This window comes from Rhincodon typus, chromosome 34 (assembly GCF_021869965.1).
Source record: "Rhincodon typus isolate 14 chromosome 34, sRhiTyp1.1, whole genome shotgun sequence".
Classification (NCBI taxonomy): domain Eukaryota; kingdom Metazoa; phylum Chordata; class Chondrichthyes; order Orectolobiformes; family Rhincodontidae; genus Rhincodon; species Rhincodon typus.
In genome coordinates, this window is record NC_063365.1 from 10741854 (window position 1) to 10766728 (window position 24875).

The following is a 24875-nucleotide window of genomic DNA, read 5'->3' on the forward strand; positions in this document are numbered from 1 at the left end:
AAGAGGGTGAAAACTACTTGTGGTTACTGTCAGAAGCATTTCTGATTGACACATGACCTAAACGTATGCCTTCTGTATCACAAAACCCAAACATGAAGTAATAAAAACAGCCCAAGGGATTGTTCTGCATGTAAATCCTCTTGTGATCCTGACTAGTAAGAATTTAATCTTTGAAGCCTGGTCAACAATTGCTGAAAGATTTTATTCACTGGTTGTTGTCTGAATGTGCAAAGGAGAGGTGATTTGCTGCAAGGAGTCATTAACCCTACTTGCATGATATTTTAGGTAATGATTAAACAAATTGGATTTTAGAAAACAAGCAGGAAAGTACAGTCACTGTAACCTTGGCTAGGTTGTCGCCGTGCTAACTGGTTAGGAGTGGCAATATCCATAGTCTGAAGGGTAAACCCCTCAAGCCTCCTTGTTTGCAAAACACAGAGTGGAGATCAAGGCAGAGGGCCAAATCAGAATCCATCAAAATAGCTTGGCGAAGAAATCTGCTTTTAAAGGTGAACGGCATTCTTGTTAACTTTCTATGGAGATATCTGCCCAACTTGCGGTTACAGCAATGAAGAATAATGTTATCTGTTTGATTTTTAAGAGCTTACTGGACCAATTGGTAAGAAATTGATCCGCATGGCTACAACAAGATTTTGGGGAGTGCTGGACCGTATTTGCAGAATCCTGGGGATTGTAACTGCTGCAGGTATGTGAAATCAACTTAAACTACACAACAATTATCAATAGCTATAGGCTACCCTGCATCTGTTGAGAACTGAGTGCCAGACATCCCTCATTTACTGAGTAGTGCATTCAAGATTCTGCATTGAAATCATTAAATCCGCAGTTACACAATGCCCCATGGGAGTTTTTAATATTTGGAAATATTGCAAGGATAGCTCTTAATTTGCTGTCAGTTTTAAAACTACCTCTTCCTCATGTTTTTGTATGTAAAGTTAGTAATAAGGTGAAAGTAGAAGTGGATTTTCAACAGCAATTTTATGTGGGATCTGCTTGCGAATGTGAACATATCCCATTGGGACCCACTAGAAATGTTGAAATGTTCTTGAGTTTAACTTTTAACATGGAATATTGCAGCTCCACAACTGAAAGTCTTGATCTTATTTTGCAGTGACAGAGATAACATGCAGTTAAGTGGGACAATAAGGCATGGAGCTTATAAGTCTGAAATATAAGTCTGAAATCCAATGATTGCATGAAACTCTGGAGTCTCCCTTGTTTGTGCTAGCCCAAAACCCCTGGTAATTAAAGATGCTAGGACACAGGTAGTTGAGGTAGAATTCAAGGTCACTGCTTAATCAAATTGTTCAAGCAACGAGCAGGACTAGGTTTCAGCCATTCAGTCCATTAAAACTTATTTGTTTGAGCTGTGAACAAAAGAAAATGTGGAAATTTGGTTTAAAGTTAGATATTTATTCAGCGGAACAAAAAGACAAAAATGGTTTCAGTTTAATTTTCTGAGTACGGTTGATGCAATTCAAAACTGGTTTGGGTCCAGGCAGGCAATTTTTTCACAGAGAGGGTGGTGAGTGTCTGAAACAGGCTGCCAGTGGTAATGATGGAGGTGAGTACAATTTTGTCATTTCAGAAACATTTGGACAGGTACACGAATGGCATAGGTACAGAGAGATATGGACCAAATGCAGTCAAACAGGGTCTAGGCCTGGAACGTCAGCCTTCCTGCTCCTCTGATGCTGCTTGGCCTGCTGTGTTCATCTGACTCTATGGGTGCTTCCTTAATTGATTTTGATCATTTACTGAAATTGAGAGAAAAGAAAATTATTTTTGCTTGCTCCACGCAAGGCTAGCACTCCACCCATTCTACATTTCTCTTGAGACGTAGAAAGAATGAAAATTCAACATCATACAGTGGGGCTTTTTTTTTGTTGAGAAATAAAGGGCTATAAACCAAAGTGTAAACATCGCTGAGGGTGACACAGTAGGACAGTACATGAGATTAATCAAGAGGAGAGCTCATCAGTAAGTTTAAAAAGTTCCAGAGTACTGAGGTCCTGAGAAAGAATGAGGTAAAGTAGACCAAAGTGCAACAAGACTGGATTCGACAAATTTCAGCAGCGGGGATGGAGGAGTACATGTAGCTCTCTATAACACGTTAGTTGCATTCTTGTGCAACCTCACACTATAGAAAATCGTGTTATCGGGAAATTGCTATACTGTATAGTGGAAAGTTCACGTTATCCAAACAGCATCCACTATTCATCAATTGCGTTACAGGCAATGCACATTAACAAAACACACGTTGTAGCAAAAATACCTATAATCATAATAATAGGGACCTTATGACAAGGATCAGAAAATTAGTGCTCACAGTTGTGTCAACAAATTAATGTGAAACAACATAACTGTAGGAGAGTTGTTGGAGGTGAGAGGCAGGTTGTATATCCAACAACAAGCTTGTCCTTGCCTCTGATTCTGAAGTACAGAGGAGGCATGATGTGAGTCACTCTCGACATGGGAAATTGTACTCAACTTCCGATCAGATCAAGTCTTCTGTCACAATTCTACAGGATTTTTGCTGAATGCGTAGAATCCTGGTCCTTCATAGTGAAACCAAACTGAGTGCACAAGCCTCAATCATCACAGACAAAAGAAATATGCTTGTGATCTGGGATTTCAGTACAAAGGAATACTGTGGTGATTATGTGTCTCTATGTCTTTTGTAATGTCATGATCATGTCAGAATGAGATGGAACATGGACCTGAGGTGGTATTTCCGACATCCCCTCTCCTACCTTTCCCATGTACAATGTTATGTTTAACAAAGCCTGTTACCGTTCACTTACCTGAATGCAAAGCTGATCTTACAATGTGGTCATATGGAAAAGTGTTAAATAACACCTCTAGTGGATCGACAGCGTAGTATTCCCAAAGCGGAAACAGCCCTCACATACGCTCACAATAGAAACGACGTATTTAAGTATAAAAAAGTAATGATGTTTACTTTAGGGATTTAGATTTAGATGTAATGCATCAAAACTCCTCAACTAACAAGTAAACTCTTTCACCAATCGAAAAATTTGCTGAGGTGGCACACAGAAGGATTTCCAGCATGGACTTGTCATTTCTATCATCTTAAGTGTAGTTATTATTGGATCAGCTAACCTCCCAACACCAAACAGCTCTTCAATCAGCTTTTACATTAAATAGGAGCACAGGTAAATATGACTTATGTGCTGGATTAGGCCATTTGGTCCATCTAAGATCTATCATTGACATTTCAGCTCCCACAAACTGTCCCCTCTTACAATAAGGAATGTGAAGGATGAGTAAATTGTTTTTATTTAAGAGTGAATTTGTAATCAGTTAAAGGATCTAACGTAACGTTCAGGTCCAAATAATGTTTACAAGCCACTTAAACCTTGTCCTCTTTGCCAGTTGAGTTTCTCACTGTTGAATCCCATTGATATATTATTCTTTTACGCAATAAAGATTTGAATAAGATTTCAAAGGTTAATTACTTTCTTTAACTCTTTCCCAGCCGAAGTTATTAAACAGAACCAATTGAAAATCCCAAAATGCTTTAAATTAATAGCAGGATCTAATTTGATGTGGAAAGATTGTTGGTGCTCGGGGAGCATAACAATGCCAATATTAAAAGGATAAAGTAGTTTAAACACCATGGAGTTCTAATTCTTGGTGCATCAAACTTACTGTGAATGAGGTCCCTTTCTATGCTACAGAGCAAACTTGAAGCCACATGTTTGGCACATTCCCAGCTCAAGAGAGGGTCAGAGTCATAGAGTCAAATAGCGCAGAAACAGACCCTTCGGGCTGACCAGTCCATGCTAACCATAATCCGAAACTAAACTAATCCTAGCTGCCTGCGCTTGGTCCGTATCCCTCCAAACATTTCTTATTCATGCAACTGTAACCGCATCCACCACTTCCTCTGTAATTTCATTCCACATACGAACCACTGTCTGTGTAAAAAAAAATTGCCCCTCGTGTCTTTTTTAAATATTTCCCCTCTCATCTTAAAAATATGCCAGCTAGTCTTGAAATCCCCCCACCCAACGGAAAAGACACCTGTCATTCATCATCTTTCAGAATCACTTCCAACAACTTAACCACCACTGAAGTCAGGTCTGTAGTTCCCAGGATTCTCCTTACATCCTTTCTTAAACAAAGGCACAACATTAGCCACTCTCCAGTCGCACTAGCATAATGGATTTGGCAGCATCTCATTCATATTATGTCAGCTACAGCTACTGTGCTGCATGTGGCACAATCTGAAAACACATTCATGCCATGTTATTGAAAAGAAAACAGCAGTGTTAGACAACAGAGTCTAAACACACACTATTGTTACTCTGCTAAGTGGTCTGAGATTTAAATCAACATTACAGATAATTCAAGACCAAAGTGGAAGCATACAGCATTTTACATAGGAACTGTTACAACATTGTATCCAGCACTGAGTTTGGCATTTGATAGAACATAGTGTAGAGCAATATTCTTTGTATTTTACGTTACATGCCCACTGCACTGGTTTTCTCTGCATCATTGTATATTTCATTGTGCTTAGTATTTTACACACTGTGCACAGCACTGTAGTTAGCATTTGAGATGGTCCTGCTTATTGTCAGTGCCACTCCTAGATGGCACAATGAATTTGCACAGAAACACAGTGACGCAGCTGCCTATCTCAAAGATAGCACTGCCCATACATTCACAGGACAGAGCAGAGGCAAACTTACGAGCACAAGAAGGGCACCACCATGGGTGAGGTGTAGCACCTGAGACACCAGCGTTGTACTGTCTATGGATTTGATGGCTAAGCAACTGGACCCTTTTCTACCAAACACAGAACAAGATAGATCATAGAGGGCAGTGTTCTGGGAAAGGGAGCTGAGATAGACTGTTCACAGCTGTCCATCATGGATATGTGCTTCGAAATGACTGTCTCAAAAGCCCTTTAAGTTCAGCAGTTCCATACTTCCCCAATTGACATTGTGCCCTCAATGACAAGCCACATCACTCCTGGATAATCATTCAGTGTTTGGATAGAAAATTGTTCAGCGTTTGGTTGGACTTTAGTCACAACAGATGGTGAAATGTGATGGAGAATCATTCACTGTAATTAATCCCACATGTGATGTCATGTGTGCATGTGCGGGCACGTACAGGTGATTAGCATCTAGTCGTGGCTGCCTGATGTCACAGGGGCTACCTCCACGTTCACTGGCTGCAGTGGCCATCTTTGTCAGCCATGTTTGAGTTTAGGGACATGTCTACTGATTCATTCAGATTGAAACAAATATTAGAGGAATTCACTGCCGAATTAAAGTAATTTCAAGAATTCATTTGTGGGAGTAAAGAGATGTTTCAGGTTGGTGGGATGCAGTTCACAGTATGTTCAAAGATCTATTTTGAAATGTTCTCTAGACCACGTTGCATTCATTTTGAGTCTTAAGCAAAACTCGAATGAATCATCACAATGAAAGAAACAGTTTAAAAATAATATTAAGAAACAAACTTAATGTGTTAAATATTCTTCACATTCCAAAATCTATACTCTGAATCAAGAGTCTTCCACATCCCAGAAGTTCATTGAACTCACATTGGGCCGTCTGGGCAAAGCTAATCACCAAATAGTTTTGAAATGAAATCTGACTATTTTTGAAAAGAACAGGAAACCAAGTCAACCTTCGCTAGAAAGACAATTGGTCAGAGATTCCAGCTAAAGACAGTGAGTAATGGAGTAGCCTCAGTGATTCAGTGTCAGGAAGGGATTTGTTGACAAATGATAAACATTTTCTACACTGCCAATTGCTATGCTCTGGAATGGATTGCCAACAAGAATGGTGGAACTGGATTCAATAGTAAACGTCAAAAGAGATTTGGATATGAACTTAAAAAGGAAACATTTGCAGGACGACAGGGAAAGAGGAGATACATTAGAGTGAAACTGGTCGCTCAGCCCATGACACAGGTACAATGGTCTGTCTGGCCTCTTTCTGTGCTGTATGATTTTATGCAAATTGGTTTACGCTGAAGAAGAAGAATTATATTGGAGCAGACCTACAATGGAGCTGGAAGGTTCATGCCCAAATGAGATCCCAAACAGTGTGTAACTGTAGTTTTATAACAATGCATGGACAAAAGTGCAGAGTGGAGTGCGAGAACAGTTGGAACAATAACTCTACAGCTGGTGAAAATAGAAACTTAAAGAAAATAGAAACTTAAGGATAAATAATTCTGCACTTCTATCAAAAATAACAAGTTGAATGTTTTTCATTGTTGTATATTTGTGTAGATCTCTGGAGCAGCAGAGGCTAAAGGGAGACTTGATGGAAGTCTCTAAAATTATGAGATGCATAGATAGGGTTGACAGTCAGAATCTTTTTCCTAGAGTTGAAATATCTAATACTAGCGGGCTTGCATTTAAGGCGAGAGGGGGGAAAGTTCAAAGGAGAGGTGAGGGGCAAGTTTTATACACAGAGAGTGGTAGGAGTCTGGAACATGCTGCCGGGGTGGTGGAGGAGGCAGATACATTATGGGCGTTTAAGGGACTTTTAGATAAGCACATGAATATGCAAGGAATGGAAGGATATGGACCAAGTGCAGGCAGAGGCCATTAGTTTCATTTGGCACACGTTTGGCAGAACATCATGGGCCAAAGGACCGTTCCTGTGCTGTATTGTTCCATGTTCTATGTTCTATGTTCTATCTGTGCTCATAATATTATGCTGAATGCCGGAACAAAAACCTGCATTTATATAGCATCTTTAACTTTGTAAAACATACACAGAAGCGTTCTAATACACAGCATGAACCCACCCATATAAACTCATAAATGGCCAGAAGACCAGCAGTTTGGTCAAAGAGGTTGGTTTTATAGAATGTCTTAAAGGAGGGGAGACAGGTGGAGAGCCAGCAGCTATAGGCACAGAGCAGCACATAGTTTCAAAACCAGGTTTTATTCAGAGCCCAATATGAATCAACTCTCTAAAATGAAGTGAGCTTGGGAATGATTCATTCTTTGTTCAAATGAAGTACAAAAATAGAATATTGGTGAAATAAAATGCTAACAATCTAGGAAAATTATGATAGACACTGAATCACTCCAGAAAGGAGTTGCAGAGATCTCAGGACCAACTCTTTAAACATTTCAAATCACAGATTACTCATGAAAGAAAAAAAGAAAAAAATTTTCCAAGACAGGCAGTGAAATCCCTTCAACATGGGAACAGGAGAAGGCCATTCAGCCCTTGGAGCTTGCAATTTTGTTCAATTGAATCATGGCCAATCCGTACCTATTTACTTGTCTTAGCTCCATCTGCAGTGATACTTATCACAAACAAAAATCACTTTTTGTATTTTGAAAGTTGCAATTAATTCTGCATCCGCTGCTTTTTTGCTCAGTCATTCCACATTCCCACTTCCTGATTTTGCTCCTAGATCATTTGGCTTTAAATTTCAGACTGTGCCCCTGTTTTTTTTTGTTTGGATTCCCCACCGGAGGAAAGGATTTCTCTGTATGTACTAAATCTCTTAATTGTTTTGAAAACCTCAATGAGGTTAACTCTACCCATCTAAACTCAAGGAAACAGAAGCCAAGCTTTTGGAAAAGGTGAATGGACTATCATACCTAGAATATTGTGCGCAGTTTTGGTCTCCTTTTCTGAGGAAGGATGCTTTTGCTCTCGAGGGAGTGCAACAAAGATTTACCAGGGATGGCAGGATATTGGTATGAGGAAAGATTGACTGGGTTAGGATTATTTTCACTGAAGTTCAGACGAAAGAGGGGAGGTCTCATAGACACTTGTAAAATTCTAACAGGACTCAATAGGGTAGATGCAGGGAGGATGTTCCAATGGTGGGTGTGTCCAAAACAAGTGGCCACAGTCTGAGGATTTGGGGTAGGCCATTTAGGACGGAGATGAGGAGACATTTCTTCACCCAAAGAGTGGTGAGCCTGTGGAATTCATTACCACAGGAAGTAGTTGATGCCAAAACATTGAATGTACTCAAGAGGGGACTAGATATAGCACTTGGGGAAAATGGGATCAAAGGTTATGGGGAGTAAGCAGGATTCGGCTATTGAGTTGGATGATCAGCCATGATCATGGTGCTTCCTCAGAACCGAGGAAGGGTCACCGGACCTGAAACGTTAACTCTGTTTTTTTCTTCACAACTGCCTTTTATGGGTTGGCATGAATCAAGTTGTTATTGATTCTGGATACTGCAGATAAATCATGAATGTTTAAAACTCTCATCGTAAGATGAAGGAACGACCAAAGTATCTTTTTAAGACCCACTGACCCAGGCCTGGATTGCAGGAGGAACAGGTTAATACTCATGAAAAACACAATATTTCTGTCCAAATCAACAGGTCTCAAGCATTCCAAACTCCACCTTGGAAAGTTCTCTAAGTTCCTCCCTTCCTTTAAGTAAACAATAACTCTGGTACAAAATACTGCAAAGCAGCTGATGCTGTGTTTAACAATAATTAAATATGTTGAAAGTAATGCTTAGTGAGTATGGGTAAACTCTGAACATTGTAGGATAACTATGCAATAGCAGTTCACTGGTATGTCTTTGTTTGTCTTCCTTTCTTAACCGTGTGAAAGCATGCTTAAAGAACGGTTGCCAACAGTACTCTTCAATCTCACTTGTCACTATTCGCCATGTGTGTGCCTGCACTGCTGGTTCACTGTTTCACCATAGAAGCATCACATCTAACCCTTATTCTGTCCTCATCCGAGGTCCCAGTAGGACAGCCGTTCACGAGGAACAGGAACCTTGTCTGATAATCTCAGTGAGTTGGGATGTTAGGGTGACGTGGAGCTAACTCTGGAACCCCAGAGGAGATCACCACCAATATCCAAATGGTTGTCCAAAAGTTTTGCAAAAAGAAAACAACGAACATCCTGTGGTACCCATGGGTTATGAAAGGTCTTGGCAAACACCCTGGGGTCCCTCTGAGCCAATTCAGTGCATTTAAATCCATGGAAGTGTGGTCTTTGCCTGGATTCTGTGCACCCTGGACCCATGACTGGGAGTTTTGATCAGGCCCAGCAACAAATTGACAGGAAGATCCTCCAACCCACTGAAATCCCTACTCACCAGCACAACTGAAAGTAAGCAGCATTCGACTGAAGTTTAGTCAAAAAGGGAGGAACAGGCCCTTTAACCAGTGGAATTGGAGGTCAAAATCTTACTCTGTATATAAATGTGAATACATACCCTTGCTGAGGCCACAATATCGACTCAGAGTCTAGATATCTGCAGAACAAGTAAATGTGATATTTGATGCCAAGGCTTTTATTTAACACCTTCCATCCCGATGTTGCAGGGATAGATCCCTGAACTGAAGGTCACCCAATGCAGGCACTTGTACCATCTGGACAGCAAGGTGTTTTATCGAGACATGCATGGATAACAACAGCGATGAAGTGCAGGATATGCAGGTGTGATGTTTACAGGAAATGTACAGGAAATGGCGCACATTCCAATTTTCTCTAAACAATCAGCAACTCCGCAATAACAGGAGTGAGACCAGTTGGAATCCTTTTACATATTTGCACCTTCTCCATGTACTTCAAAGGAATTGGTCTTAGCACCTGGATGGCCTTGCCTGCAACTTGGGTATGAGTGCATTTGAGTAACCAATGCCTCCATTGACATCCAACATTTGATTTGATTTGATTTGATTTGATTTATTGTAGTCATGTGTACCTAAGTACAGTGAAAAGCTTTGTTTGCAGGCAGTACAGGCAGATTATAACAAACAAGAATATATGGATCATAGGGTGCTTAGACAGAATGAGGTATACAGGTTACACTGCACAGGAGGTGCACAAAGTGAGATCAACATTAACAAGATCAGCATTATTTGAACTTAGAGAGTCCTATTCATCAGTCCAATAACGGCAGGGAAGATGTTGATGTGTGTGTTCAAACTTCTGTATCTTCTGCTTGATGGACAAGGTTGTAGAAGAGCATTACTGGGATAAGAGGGATCATTTATGATGCTGGCAGACTTTTTGCAGCAGCAAGCCATGTAAATAGAATCCGTGGATGGAAGGTTGGCTTCTGTGATGGTCGGGGCCATGCACACCACCTTCTGTAGTTTCACACAGTCCTGGGCAGAACAGTTGCCATACCAGACTGTTATGCACCCGGGCAGTATGCTTTCTATGGTGCATCCGTAAAGGTTGGCGAGAGTCCTTATGGACATGCGGAATTTCCTAAGCCGCCCGAGGAAGGAGAGGTGTTGTTGTGCCTTCTTGACCATCACATCTACATGGGAAGTCCAGGACAAGCTGTCACTTATCATCACTCCGAGGAACTTGATGCTCTCAACTCTCTCAACATTCACTCAGTTGATGTAGGTGGGGTGGTGTTCTCCTCTTTCTTTCTGAAGTCAACTATCAGTTCTTTAGTTTTGCTGGCATTGAGAAGCAGGTTATTATCATTGCACCATGTCACCAAGCCCTCTATCTCCTTTCTGTATTCTGACTTGTTGTTGTTTGATATCCGTCCTACCACAGTGGTATCGTCAGCAAACTTGTAGATGGTGTTTGTTCAGAATTTGGCTACACAGTCCTGGGTGTACAGGGAGAACAGTAGGGGGCTGAGAATGCATCCTTGGGGGGGCTCCAGTGTTGAGTGTTATTGTGGAGGAGGTGCAGTTACCTATCCTCACTGATTGTGGTCTATGGGTCAGAAAGCTGAGGATCCAGTTGCAGAGGGCGGAGCTGAGACCAAGGTCTCAGAGTTTTAAGATCAGTCTGGAGGGGTTAATGTTGTTGAAGACAGAGCTGCAGTCAATGAACAGGAGTCTGACGTAGGTATCCTTGTTGTCCAGATGTACCAGGGTTGAGTGCAGGGCTAGGGAAATAGAGTCCACTGTGGACCTGTTACATCAGGAGGAAAATTGCACAGGATTGAGGCCGGCTGGGAAACTGGAGTTGATGTGGGCCATGACCAGCGTCTCGAAGCACTTCATGATTATGGAGGTCAGAGCCACTGGGCGGCACGTGCTTTCTTAGGTACTGGGGTGATGGTGATCTTCTTGAAGCAGGTGGGAACTTTGGCTTGTAGGAGGGAGAGGTTAAAGATGTCAGTGCATACTTCCGCCAGTTGGTCTGCACAGGAACTTATCTGGATGTGTTGCTTTCATTGGGTCGATATACGTCAGTAGCCAAGTCTCCATAAAATCATTTCCCTCAATTTGTTCATCTAAATTATCAATCCTTTTGAGAATGCTACATGCATTAAGACAGTGTGACTTTGATCCTGTTTTTGTAATACAAATCTCTATTCTCATCCTATTTGATGCTTGCCTATGCTTCACCCATTATTGACTTTAGCTTTCCATTTTATTATTTCCTTTTACTCGTCTTGCTGTCTTGAATCTGAGCTCCGTCTCAGTTTCCCACCGCCCCTGCCAATCTAGTTTGAACCCTCCGCAACAGCAAAAGTCTCTGAGGATCTTGGTCCTGATCCTGCTAAGCTGCACTTATCCATGTGGTACAAGTGCCAGCTACCCCAGAACCGGTTTAAATCCCTCAGAAATCGGATCCCTCAGAAATCAGATCCCTCCTTCCTACAGCATTTCTCCAGCCACATGTTCAATTGACTGATTATCCTATTGCTATGCTCACTGGCGCTTGGGACTGGAAGAAATCTTTCAGTTGGTGATGTTCCAATGCATCTGCTGCCGGTGTCTTTCTAAACGGTGCTTGTGAGTTTGGAAGGTGCTATCAAGGGAGCCTTGGTGAATTACTCCAGTGCATCTTGTGGATAGTACACACTGAGCTTTGGTGGTGGAGGGGGTGTTTGTGGGTGTGGTTTGGTTGTGCAAGTTCCCCTCCAAACCACTCACCATCCTAACTTGGAAATGTATCATTGATGGCTGGGCAAACATTTATTGTCCATTCGTAGTTGCCCTTAAGAAGGTGGTGGTGTGCTGCCTTCTTGAACCACTGCAGGACACTTGGTGTAGGTAAACCCTCAATAGCATTAAGGAGGGAGTTTCGGGATTTTAACCCAGCGACGAAGGGTCATGACCTCCACATAGATCATTCCATCCAGGTGGATCACTCAGCCCACATGGATCAATCACTCCACTGGGATCAGCCACTCCGCTGGGATCACTCTCTCCACTTAGATCAATCAATCTTCATGGATAAGTTATTACACAATTCCTTACCCCGAGAAGTCAGTTGCCTTGATAACCTCACAATATGCCATTTTGCTTCCTGCTAACTATTCAAATTGATTTCTCACTTTGTTGATTGTTCATCTTTTAGTTCTTTGTTCTAACACAGAGCCCACATATCCAAGCATTACACAAATTATAGGAAATGGTCTTGGAGATTCTTTTTGATTCAAGCTCAAACCCTGTCTTTCGTTGGTTTGTTTCTCAGTGAACATTTCCATGGACCCATTTATTGCATCGTTGTATTATTCCAGCACTAAATCTGGTTGTCTTTGGAACTGCATCTGTTATTATGTGCGTTTTATGTAGTTTATTAAAATGGCCTGTTCTGGCTCATCGCCAGTTCTGCTACTGAACCAGCAGACTGTCTAGATAATTACTGTCTTCATTACTCCGCAGTCTCACTGACCCATGGGTAAAGCAGAATAAAGGATTTAATCCTTGATGGAATTCATTAAGAACTTCTCCAAGATTAAGCAATGCGACATTCACAATCTGAAAAGGAATACTTTCTTTCATTGGGCACTTGTCTGCATCAGGTATTTACAGGTCAAGTATAGGATAAGTAATTGCGTCCCAACTAAGCCCCATCATTTAATAGCATCTCCTGGTGTGTTGGTGCAATTTTGTTTTCTGTTTCCATACCAGTTGTGTTGCAGCCTGTACTGAATGAGGATACCAGTTAGAGGCACTTTTATGCTGCAGTCCTATATGAAACAGGAATTAGATTGCTCCTGCTTAAATGAATTCCACACAGGACAACAGGCAGAGGAAACTTCAGTCCCATCAGTCTGAACAGTGACTCCAGGCCCACAACAATGTGGCTGAGTCTTAACAGCCCCCTTGGTACTTAGGGATGGGTGGTAAATGCTGGCATAGCCAGCAAGGCAACCATTGACCATAAACAAATATAAACTGGAGGAAGCGATAGCTTAGGGGTATAATTGCTGAACTATTACTGCAGGAAACTCATGTAATGTTCTGGGGACCTGTGTTCAAATCCCAGCACAGCAGATGGTGGAAATTAAATTCAATTTTTAAAAAAACTGGAATGAAGGGGATCCTGCCATTAACTGTATACTCTTCCTTAACATTTTATCTCCCAAAGTGCCGCACCTCACACTTATCCAGATTAAACTCCATTTACCATTTCTCTGGCATTATCTGTGATTGGTCTATGTCCCACTGTATCCTTTGATAACCTTCTACACTATCCACAACTCCACTTTGTATCATCTGCAAACTTACTAATCCACGCATCTACGTTTTAATCAAAGTCATTTATACGTATCACATGCGGCGGAGATCTCAATACACATCCCTGTGGAACACCAATCGTCTCAGACCTCCGGCCAGAAAAACACCCTTCCACCACTACCCTCTGCCTTCTATGAGCAAGTCAATTCTGAATCCATGTGGCCAAATCACCCATGGATCCCATGCATCTTCATATTCTGGATGAGCCTACTATGAGGGGCTTTGCTGAAAGCTGTGATGTACAATGAGTTCCAGGATTGGAGCAGGCTGTCCAAGGATGATTTGAGAACTGCCTTCCAGATGGTGAAAATGACAATAGGATTCTTTCATGGGACGTGGGCCTCCCTGACAATTCCAGCATTTGTCCTCCATCCCTAATCGCCTTTGAATTAAATGATTTGTTAGGTCTACTTCAGAGACAAACCACATTGCTGTGGATCTGGAGTCATGTGTAGGCCACACAAGGGAAGATACCAGCTTTCCTTCCCTAAAGGACAAAGAAGACAGAACTGAATAGATTTTTACAAAAATCAGTGTTAGTTTCCTGGCCACTGCTGCTGAAGCTGGCTTTCCATTGATTTCTGAAGAAGGGTCCCAACATGAAATGTCAACTTTCCTGCTCCTCTGATGCTGCCTGGTCTGCTAGCTTTACATTCCGCTGGCTGCTGGAGGATTTGAACACACAACCCCAGAGTATTTACCTGAATCAATAGGCCAGTGGCATCAGCACTACTCTCCATTGCCCCTACGAGGCACAGGACTATCCAAGGTCACAGCAAGGCTGACACCTGAAGAGATTGGTACAGGCACCAGTTTAAGGAATAATTTCTTCCATCCAGATCATCTCTGTCTCCCAGTATTAAAATACATTAGATTGTGTTTGACCTCCCTTTTGCAGTGAATGCATGTCGGATTCACTTCTCGCATAATTAACACATCTGTGACCAATCAAAATAAAGTCACTGAATAAAGCCAAAGGTGAAAATCTACAATCATAAGGCGGTTCTTGAGATCTTGCAACTACTTCCATTAGAGTGAAGAAGAGTCAAGGGGGTTTAATTGAGGATCTTTAAGTTATTAAACATATTTGTGACATAAATGGCAATAGATTAATTCCTCCGGTTGAAAAGTTGGCAGGTCTGATCTTCAGCTTGAATTTTTTTTATTCACTCATGGGATAGGGGCATCACCAGCTGGGTCAGCATTTATTGCCCATCCTTAGTTGTCCTCAAGAAGGTGGTGATGAGCTGTCCTCTTGAACAATTGCAGTCTATGTGCAATGTCGTTAGGCAAGGGATTCCAGGATTTTGGCCCAACGACTCTGAAACAACAGGGATAGGTTTCCCAGTCTGGATGGTAAGTGGTTTGTATCTGAAAGGATGTGGAGAGATCCTTCACACAGAAGGGGGTTGGATAATGGAATGTTTTTCCACAAAGAAAGGTTGAGGCATTTGCCTAGTTCTGGATTGGTCTAGGAATGAGTTGGCAGAGATACAAGGGGCCAAAATATCCTCTTTTTCTATTAGAAAAACATTTGTTTCTTTAATATGGAGTCACTCCCAGAACCACTGACACTCGGTGTTAGCAGTGTGTACCATCTACAAGACACACTGCAGAAATTCACCAAGGTTCCTTAGGTAGCACCTTCCAAATCTATGAACACTTCCTTCTAGAACATGGGGACACCACCACCTCCAAGTTGTGTCCCAGCGACTCACCTTCCTGATTTGGAACAATATCGCTGTTCTTTCTGTGTCGCTGGTCAAAATCCTGGAATTTCCTCCCTATCAGTGCTATAGGACATCAACATCAAATGGCCTGTAACAATTCAAAAAGGAAATTCGCCACTACCATCTCAAGGGTAACTAGGAATTGGCAATGAATGGTGACCTAGCCAGCGATGCTCACATCCCATGAGTAAATAAAACAGAATCTTTTTGAAGGTAGTGACATGCCCTAAATGGCATGTAATGTTCAAGCGTGACCCATATATTTGGTCTGTGCAAGCATTGCTAGATGTGCTGTTCCTAAAGGCAGATTCGTGATTCATTGTGTACTGATGCTTCGCCCTAAGCTATTTTCTTGGCAGTTTTTGCGTGATTTACCCACTACCCACTGCATCACAACAATCAGGCATCACTGTATATGTCTATCAGAACTTTGCTAAACGTTGTATCAACTTACATTCTTGTCAACGAGCACATTAAAGCCGCTCGGCACAAAGGAAAAAAGTACAATGAAATGTAGGATGACTTGCTCAGGAATAGTTTGTTTATTGTCAGAGGGAGGTGACAGTCTAGTGGTATTATCGCTGGATTGTTAATCCAGAGACCCAGATTACGTTCTGGGGACCTGGGTTCAAATCCCACCATAGCAGATGGTGGAATTTGAATTAAAAAATGATGACCATAAGCCAACTGTTGGGGAAAAAACCTACCTGGTTCACTAATGTCCTTTAGGGGAGGAAACTGCTATCCTTACCTGATAGGGCCTACATGTGACTCCAGATCCACAGCAATGTGGTTGAATCTTAACTGCCCTCTGGCAATTAGGGATGGACAATAAATGCTGCCTAGCCAGCGATGCCCTCGTCCCATGAATGAATAAAGGGGGAAAAAAAATCTGTGAATGCTTTATTTAAATCTGCAAAAGATTGATGTAACTCTCAAAATCACTCAGAATATTTGAAACACACAGACAACCAAAGATTGAGCTATAGAGATAGCAAGAACTGCAGACATTGGAGTCAGAGACAACACAGTGTGGAGCTGAAGGAACACAGCAGGTCAGGCAGCATCAGAGGAGCAGGAAAGTTGACCCGAAACGTCAACTTTCCTGATGCTGCCTGGCCTGCTGTGTTCCTCCAGCTTCAAACTGTGTTGTCAAAGTTTGAGCTACTGTTGGCCAGGTTAATTGAATTCAGGTAAAGTGTTGCAACTGAGACAACTCCTGTGATCTTTCAATATTTAACTGGCTTCAAACAATCACTAAATGGGTCTTGAATGTTTACACCTTACACTTGAAGCAGTTCTTGTTGACGCATTCCTGAAACGAGTTCCCAGTTCTTTTCCCTGGTCAGACTCTGCCACCTACCTGTCACATGGAGAAATGCTACATTCAGTTGTGCTGCAGGGAGAATGTTATCCAGTAAAACTATGGTAATGTTTCATTTAGGGAGAGTGCCATTGAGAATGTTATGTTGCCTGCTCTAGTTCAGACTGCGCCCGCAGATTTGAAATTCTTGGGTTATTTTGTGTTTGTTCACCAGATTTTCATCATTTATATAAATGGTTCGGATGTGAATATGGAAAGTATGGTTAATAAGTTTGCAGATGACACCAAAATTGTACAGAGAAGAAGGTTATCTCAGGGTACAACAGGATCTTGATCAGATGGGCCAATGGGCCAAGGAGTGGCAGATGGAGTTTAATTTAGATAAATGTGAGGGCTACATTTTGGTAAGGCAAACCAGGACAGGACCTATACAGTTAATGGTAGGGCCCTGGGGAGTGTTGCTGAACAAAGAGACGTTGGGGTGCAGGCGCATAGTTCCTTGAAAATGGAGTTGCAAATAGCTAGGATAATGAAGAAGGTTTTGGCATGCTTGTCTTTATTGGTCACTGCATTGAATATAGGAGTTGGGATGCCGTGCTGCAGCTGTTCAGGACATTGGTTAGGCCACTTTTGGAGTACTGTGTGTATTTCTGGTCTCCCATCTTTCGGAAATATGTTGTTCAACTTGAAAGGGTTCAGAAATGCTTTACAAGGATGTTGCCAGGGTTGGAGGGCTTGTACTATAGGTTGAGTCTGAATAGGCTGGAGCTATTTTACTTGGAGCTTTGAAGACTGAGGATAATCTTATAGAGGTTTATAAAATCATGAGGGGCATGGATAGGGTGAATAGACAAGGTCTTTTCTCCAGGGTAGGAAAGTCCAAAACTAGAGGGCATGGGTTTAAGATGAGAGGGGAAAGATTTAAAAGGGACCTAAGAGGCAACTTTTTCACACAGAGGGTGGTGAGTGTATGGAATGAACTGCCAGAGGAAGTGGTGGAGGTGTGTACATTACAATATTTAAAATGTTTCTGCACAGGTATATGAATAGGAAGGTATTAGAGGGATAAGGGCCAAATTTGGGCAAATGGGACAAGATTAGTTTAGGATATCAGGTCAGCATGGATGAGTTAAACGGAAAAGTCTGTTTCCGTGCTGTATAAATCTATGACTCTACTTAAGTGAGGCTGGCAAAACTGGTGTTTATTGCTAATCCAACAAAACACTCCCAGCTGTTTTCAACCTTCTCTTGGGGAAAGCAGGGAATTCTTCTTTGACCCAGCAGTTACGAATCAATGGTAATTTATATGAACTTATCCAAGTCATTTTATGTGATTTCTCATTTTTTAAAAGTATGCCACAAAACGCACCTTTGATTCAGTGAAATTTCTCTGGAAGAGGAGCCAGCATAGATGCAATAGGCTGAATGGTCCCCTCTCTGCTGTAACCATTCTATGATACCATAATTCTATGAAAGTCTAACTTTTGCTTAAAGTGCTGATTCTGAAATGAGAATGCTACATTTTGAAAGGATTGTTTGAAGGCTGTCCTGGTCAAACGATATGAAGATTCAGTTGGAATCTAATTGGTAAAAGACAAAAGAACTGTTTAACTAGCAGCAAATTGATATTAATGACACGCTTTCTGTCCATTTAACACATAGTTCTTCTGGGAGTGGGGATAGATACTGCAGTTCAAGGGCAGTTCATGAAACTGGCTGCTTACTTGCTGTAAGTATACAGACATGATTTCCATATTTTTGTTAAAGCTTTGTAAATGCATGAAGACAGATTGAGTGGTTAATGTCTCCTTTCATTTTAAGATTTGCTGCCACAGTCCTCATCATTTTGGAAAGCCCATATTTCATTGGCATTGTGTTTGTCCAACACTGTCCGTAAGTAGATCTGTTTTTCAAACAATCCTGTTGCTGTAATGATCCTGTGTGCCTCAGCACCTTACACTACAAACAGCACTAACAGCACCGCTCCATCAAAGAACATAAATCCTGTCATTGGGTTTTTGTGGTACAGTGGTAGTGTCGCTACCTCTGAACTCAATAACCCAGGTTCAAGTTCCACTCACTCAAGAGATGTGTAATGTAGAGTCATAGAGATGTACAGCACAGAAACAGATCCTTTGGTCCAACTTGTCCACGCCGACCAGATATCCTAAATTAGTCTGGTCCCATTTGCCAGCATTTGGCCCAAATCCCTCTAATCCCTTCCTATTCACAGACCCATCCAGATGCCTTTTAAATGTTGTAATTGTACCAGTCTCCACTGTTTCCTCTGGCAGCTCTTTCCATACACGCACCACCCTCTGCATGAAAATGTTGCCCCTTAGGTTCCTTTTAAATCTTTCCCCTCTCACCTTAAACCTATGCCTTCTAGTTTTGCACTCCTCTACCTGGGAAAAAGACCTCGACTATTCACCCTCTCCATGCCCCTCATGATTTTATAAACTTCCAAAAGGTCACCCTCAATCTCCAATGCACCAGGGGAAAAAAGCCCCAGTCTATTCAGTCTCTCCCTGTATCTCAAACCCTCCAACCCCAACAACACCCTTATAAAGTGTTCTCCACCCTTTCAAGTTTAGTAACATCTTTTCTAAAGCAGGGAGCCCAGTATGGAATATTGCCATTCCTTCAGTCTCGCAGGGTCAAGATCCTGTAACTCTCTCCCTAATAGCATTGTGGGTCTATAGACATCAAAAGGATTGCAGTGGTTTAAGAAGGCAATTTACCACTACGTTCTCAAGGGCAATTAGGGTAAGGCAATAATAAATGTTGACCCAGCCAGCGAAACTCACATCCCATGAACAAATTAAAAAATAAATAATTCTGTCCTTTAAAACAAATTTTAAACATTAATCATTAGCAGTGAGAAACAGCATACATATTTTCCATTATAGAATGACTAGTCTCTTTCATTTTCATTCCTCTTCAGCCAAATCAATAAATGCTAAATTCTCTTGTGCTAAATATTTAATGGAGAAAGGCACGGATTAGTAGAGTCCAATAAAAGTGCTTCATTTCAGAGGAAATGCTAACAGTGCGGTTGCAGTGTCTTGTTGGATTGTCCTTCGTTTCAGTATTGACTCTGATTTTATCCCAAAATGAAAAGTCACATTTTAAAAAAAGTGTGCTTAGATCCACCAGACAGAATGAACTCTTTTCATTTGATTTCTAATGCACTCTGTATTAAGACAATAGATATTAAAATTCAAGATGTTATTCTTGTCCTTTTAGCATGTTCTTTGATAAAACGGATGGCAAGATTTGGAATCTCTGGAAGAAGGCTATGAGGCCTAATGGTTTACAGAAATTTCTTATTTTCATCTTTCTGTCCGTGGCTTGCTTCTTACACCCAATTCTTATTTGGCATGCAACTATTCCAGGTGAGAAATTTATGAATTTCCAAGTTAAATTTCTAATCTTTCTCTTTGGTCCCTCAATGCTCCATGTGTCTCCTTTACAATGAAAGAAACTAGTCAGCAGTAATACATTTGTAACGTGATGGTGTACAATCTCCATCTGCTCCAATAACTTCAACAAAGAGCGTCTAATTTCAGTGACTGTCTGGAAGCATCGCACAACATTTCAAGTTTTAGAACTTATTACTGTCTGGCAGCCTCTGGTCCTTGTCATCAATGCATCTGACAGGACAAAAAGCTTGGCACTTAAGTGCTTGATCTAGTGGGCTTTCACACTGGTGGAGAGCAGGGAGTTGGTTACTGCCAAATATGATCGCCCACATATGTGGTGCAAACAGCATTAAAACCCAGCCACATATTGTCTCAAACATATTACATATTAAACTGACCACATTGCAACTGTCATAATGGCCAGTCTCAATGGGTGCCATTCCTTGCTTTGTTGAAGCCTAATAAACCCTGGCCTCTTTTCTAAGGATTCTTATGGCACAGCGGTAATATCCCTACCACTAGGTTTGGGTTCAAGTATGACCTGCTCTGGAATTGTGCCATTACACATCTGAACAGGTCAACAAGCAACACTTCTAAACTAATCACCCCACTGAAATCAATGTTTGACTTTGAAAGTAGCATTTCAAATCCAATTCTGACATACCTGTCAGAATCCAGAATTATAGTTTTTACAAACAGACTTCCAAAGATCCAGGGTAGATTTTCTATTTCTAAGCTGCACATTGGGATTTTCCAGTATCAGTTCCCAAATTATATCAAAGTGGGTTTGTTTTCACTGGAATGCAGGAGTTTGAGGGGTGACCTGATAGAATTTTAAAAGATTTTGAATTGCATGGATAGAGTGGGAAGTATGCGGCTTTTCTCCAGGTGGAGGGGTCAATTATTAGGGGTCAGAGGTTCCAGGTTGGGGGGGGGTGGGGGGGCATAGTTTAAAAGAGGGGCACAAGGCACATTTTACACACAAAGGGTGGTGAGTGCCTGGAATACGTTGCCAGAGGAGGTGATGGAGACAGACACTATAGCAGCATTCAAGAAACACCAGGATGAATACATGAACAGGAAGGGATTAGACGGATATGGATCCTGTGAGTGAAGACAGTTTTAGTACGGATGGGCAAAATATGTCGGCGCAGGCTAGGAGGGCTGAAGGACCTGTTCCTGTGCTGTATTGTTCCTTGTTGTTCTTTGTTGTTTGTTGAAGTCCGAGGAGTTAGAGTTATTTGAAGAATGTTCACATCATTCCATAGCACTTTGCTCTGATATGTTGTCAGGGTTGAAAAGTAGGAAACAATGCAGTCAATTTGTGGAAAACATACAGCAGTCAGGTAATCAGGGAATGTTCAGGTTTTAGTCATGTCAACCAAGAGGTAAATATAGCTCAGAACACCTCATCTTTTCCAAGTAAAACTGTGGGATTTTCCACATCCACTTGAGAGGGGTTAATATCACATTCAAAAGCGTACGACAGAGCAGCACTCTTTCTGCAGGTATAACACAGTGTGGAGCTGGAGGAACACAGCAGGCCAGGCAGCATCAGATGAGCAGGAAAGTTGACATTTCGGGTCAGGACCCTTCTTCAGAAATGGTTTTTAATGTCAGACAGGGCGAAGTAAAAGTGTTGGTTGAGGTTGTGGATCCTGCAAAGAATGAAAAAACAGAAGAGGTCCTTTGCAGGTCTTGGAGAGGGAGGCTCTGAGCTGGGGTAGGTTTGATTGTAGGGCCAGGAGATGCTGGCGCATTGCTGAGATTGTGTGCTTGAGGATCCATACAGAAAACTATTTTTGGAGGATCTGGGTGTGTATGTAGAGATTATCGTGGTCAGGGCCAAATCGGGAAGGCCTGAATGTAGATTGGAGTCCATTGGGGATGATCTGGTTCCGTAGGCAGGTACTGAGAAAGGAGATGTGGCTGTAGTACCTGGTTTGCTTCAGTATGTGGTCGAAGAGTTTCAGGGCCGCAGTGGGACAGAGATCCACAGAAGTCTTTCAGGAGGGAGGAGGGTAATTTCTTCAAGGTAGGCATCCTTAGAAGATGCTTCGCAATGAAGGTATAAATCACTGAGATAGCAAGAACTGCCGATGCTGGAGTCAGAGATAACACAGTGTCGAGCAGGAGGAACACAGCAGGCCAGGCAGCATCAGGGGAGCAAGAAAGCTGAAATTTTTGGTCGGAACTCTTCTTCAGAACATGGTTTGAGCTGACTCTTCTTTCTGCAGGGTCAGCTTAAACCAAGTGTCTTCATGTCCCTGGAGCAGGACCTAAACCTATAACCATCTGACCCAAAGGCAACATTCCTACCTTTGAGTCAAATCTCTTCAGGTCCTAAGTGGAAATGTTTGTGTATTATCTGTTATTATTTTTAAAGCAAACAACACCAATAGATCACCCACAAACTGGAGGAACATCAATCTCATCCTCAGACTGGGCACTTTACAGCACTCTGGACTTAATATTGAGTCCAACACTTTCAGATTGTGAACTCACTCCCATTCCTTCCCTTTTTTTCACTTTACTTGTTGTATTCTCTGTCACCATGTCCTCTCTCCCCTCTCCCCCAATCCAGTGGGACCATCTGTTCTTTCCAGTCTGGCATTTAGACACACCATTGTTCTGCCATTCTCACATTCTGATCACGGAATCTGCACTATCAACACCCTTTCTCCCCCAGCACTCCACAATCCACAACCACCTCCCCCACCGCCAAATAATGCATAAATGCTACCCCATCCACACTTCACGTCAGTTCTGATGAAGAGTCATCTCAACTTGAAACGTTAGCTTGCTTTCTCTCCATGGATGCTGCCTGAACTGCTGTGATCTCCAGCATTTTTTGTTTTCAGAATAGCAACAGTTGCAGGTTTTACTTTGAATGTCATCAGGAGCCAAGGAGTACTGCCATACTAATGTTGCCATGCCAATCTCTTCCAGGCGCCATGCTGATAGTGAGTGGTCTTGCCTACTTTTTGTTGAACCTGAGGAAAAGGTATCATAAGGATGTGCCCAACGTGCCAAACGCACAGGGATGTTCCCGGGACTATATCAATGCCGTGACCCTGACAGATGCTGGGCAGATGGAGCAAACGTACAGCTTCCATCATGGCACCACAAAGAAGAAGTTAGCTGTGGTCAGCTATGTGCGTAACGTCTTTAGAGTCAACAGCAAAAGACCTCTCTCCAATGAAAGTGTAAGGACGCTTCAAGAAAGTACTTTTGGTAACCTGAGCACGCATACAAAGAACAAACACGCACTGTTTGAGGAAAGTAGTGTTAAAATTATCCCATCTGAGCCTGACAGCCTGGAAGAGCATGAAATGGAATCAGAAGAAACCACATCTGACAAAGCAGCAATTATGCCAAAGTGAGGGTTTATTCCACACCACTGTATATTCACATCTCCAAAACACGGCCATTATGATTGAATATGGACATCAACTTTTAATGACTTCAAAGCATAAGCCAAAAGAAAGCTTTGCCTTTCTATAGAGCCTTTCACATATCCAGGATATCTGAGAACAATTCATGGCCACTCAATTACTTTTTGAGGTGTAGTCACTGTTGTTTTGATGCCAAACACTGCCATTTATGCACAGCAAGCTCCCACAATAAGATAAGTTGGAAGTTAGTTTTTTTTTGTTGTGTTGTTTGGACAATCAATGGCTAGATCACCATGAGCAAACGCGCCATTGGGATCTTTTACGCTTAACTGAACAGTTCTGGAACTTCAGGTTAATGCTTTATTTGATAGGCTCTGACAATGCAATGCTCCCTCAATACTGCAGCCAAATTCAGGATTAGGGTTTGAAGCATTACTTTCTGGCATAGGGTGACATTGACACTTATAACTAATGCCACTGGATACTTAATTGTAAAAACCAAGACTGTGTGCTTCACTAGGGACCTGATTGTTGCATCCCAACAGTGGGATAGGGGGACAATGGGGAATGGTACCTAGTGAAAGCAAGGTACCTCTCTACAGGAAGGGGAGTATGACAGTAGGATTATAAACGGATGGTTGTAATTCATCTTTGTGTGACAAGTTCAGAATCAGCAATGCATTCACGCATTACATTTGCACCGTGCAACAGGGAAGAAAAACAAAGGAATTTCATAACCACTAATATACAGCCTATAAGGAGAGTAATTGTCACAATCTGCAATGAAGTCATAAGCACATGATTGTGGAATGCATTTACAATCTCACCATTTATAATGGCTAGAACACATCTTTTCATGTTCTTTGCTTACGTTTATAACATAAAGGAGAAAATTTGAGGACAATTCATTGGATGAAGATAGCTGATGACTGCACTGCTAAATACGAAAAAGTTAACATTGAGATCACTTCTTTGTTCCTGGTGCATCGTTATCCTTTTTGAATTCTTTTTTGTGTTTCGTCCCCATCATTCCCCTATTTAATCTGTCATACAGTAAAAAAGAATGTTCTGCCTACATTACCAATGAAAATATTGTTTGCCCTGTTCTGTAAGAGCTCATTTCAGAAATGGTGCAAACTTGCATCCATTTGGAAACATAGAAGGTAGGAGCAGGAGTAGACCATTTGGCCCAACAAACCTTTTCCGCAAATCAATGTGAACATGGCTGATCATCCAACTCAGTCCCCTGCTCCCATTTGTGCTATACATTGAGGATTTTCTCCCTCACTTGGGGGAACAGAGTCTACTTCAGTCTCCTGTCCCTCTCTCCTGCAGCAGCTAATGCTGTTCAGCCTGGCCTCATTCCCTTCTCCCATTCATCCTGCAAACCAAGGGAAACCCCAGTGAGATGCTAATGCTCAAACCTTCACTTTCTTCTACTGGTTCCTATTAGGAATTCAATAAGTAGCATCTCACTTTTTAGACAAAGTCCTCAAATAATTTCCAGAACAAGTGCCAATACAAATTTGGCAAATG

General features: G+C 41.8%; 1 protein-coding gene across 2 annotated transcripts; it reads left to right on the plus strand.

The window, feature by feature from the left end:
• The first annotated feature begins 255 nt into the window (after positions 1 to 255).
• On the plus strand, positions 256 to 24243 carry tmem72 (transmembrane protein 72). 2 transcript variants are annotated; one of them, XM_020512749.2, is made up of 6 exons: positions 256 to 509; positions 602 to 706; positions 18185 to 18251; positions 18344 to 18415; positions 19769 to 19917; positions 22894 to 24243. In XM_020512749.2, exons 2-6 carry the CDS (start codon positions 637 to 639, stop codon positions 23325 to 23327), a joined length of 792 nt encoding a protein of 263 aa, XP_020368338.1. In that variant the 5' UTR covers positions 256 to 509; positions 602 to 636; the 3' UTR covers positions 23328 to 24243. The 2 variants fall into 2 exon arrangements, with proteins under 2 accessions (XP_020368338.1, XP_048472331.1); XM_048616374.1 differs by lacking the exons at positions 256 to 509; positions 602 to 706 and adding exons at positions 7511 to 7615; positions 12611 to 12750.
• The last annotated feature ends 632 nt before the right edge of the window (positions 24244 to 24875 follow it).

What these genes read in the sequence shown, in the direction of transcription:
- tmem72 (XM_020512749.2), top strand. Translation starts at nt 637, where the DNA reads ATGGCTACAACAAGATTTTGGGGAGTGCTGGACCGTATTTGCAGAATC. An exon ending in GGGGATTGTAACTGCTGCAG is followed by an intron (nt 707 to 18,184) that starts GTATGTGAAATC and finishes TTTAACACATAG; the next exon opens with TTCTTCTGGGAGTGGGGATA. An exon ending in AAACTGGCTGCTTACTTGCT is followed by an intron (nt 18,252 to 18,343) that starts GTAAGTATACAG and finishes TTTCATTTTAAG; the next exon opens with ATTTGCTGCCACAGTCCTCA.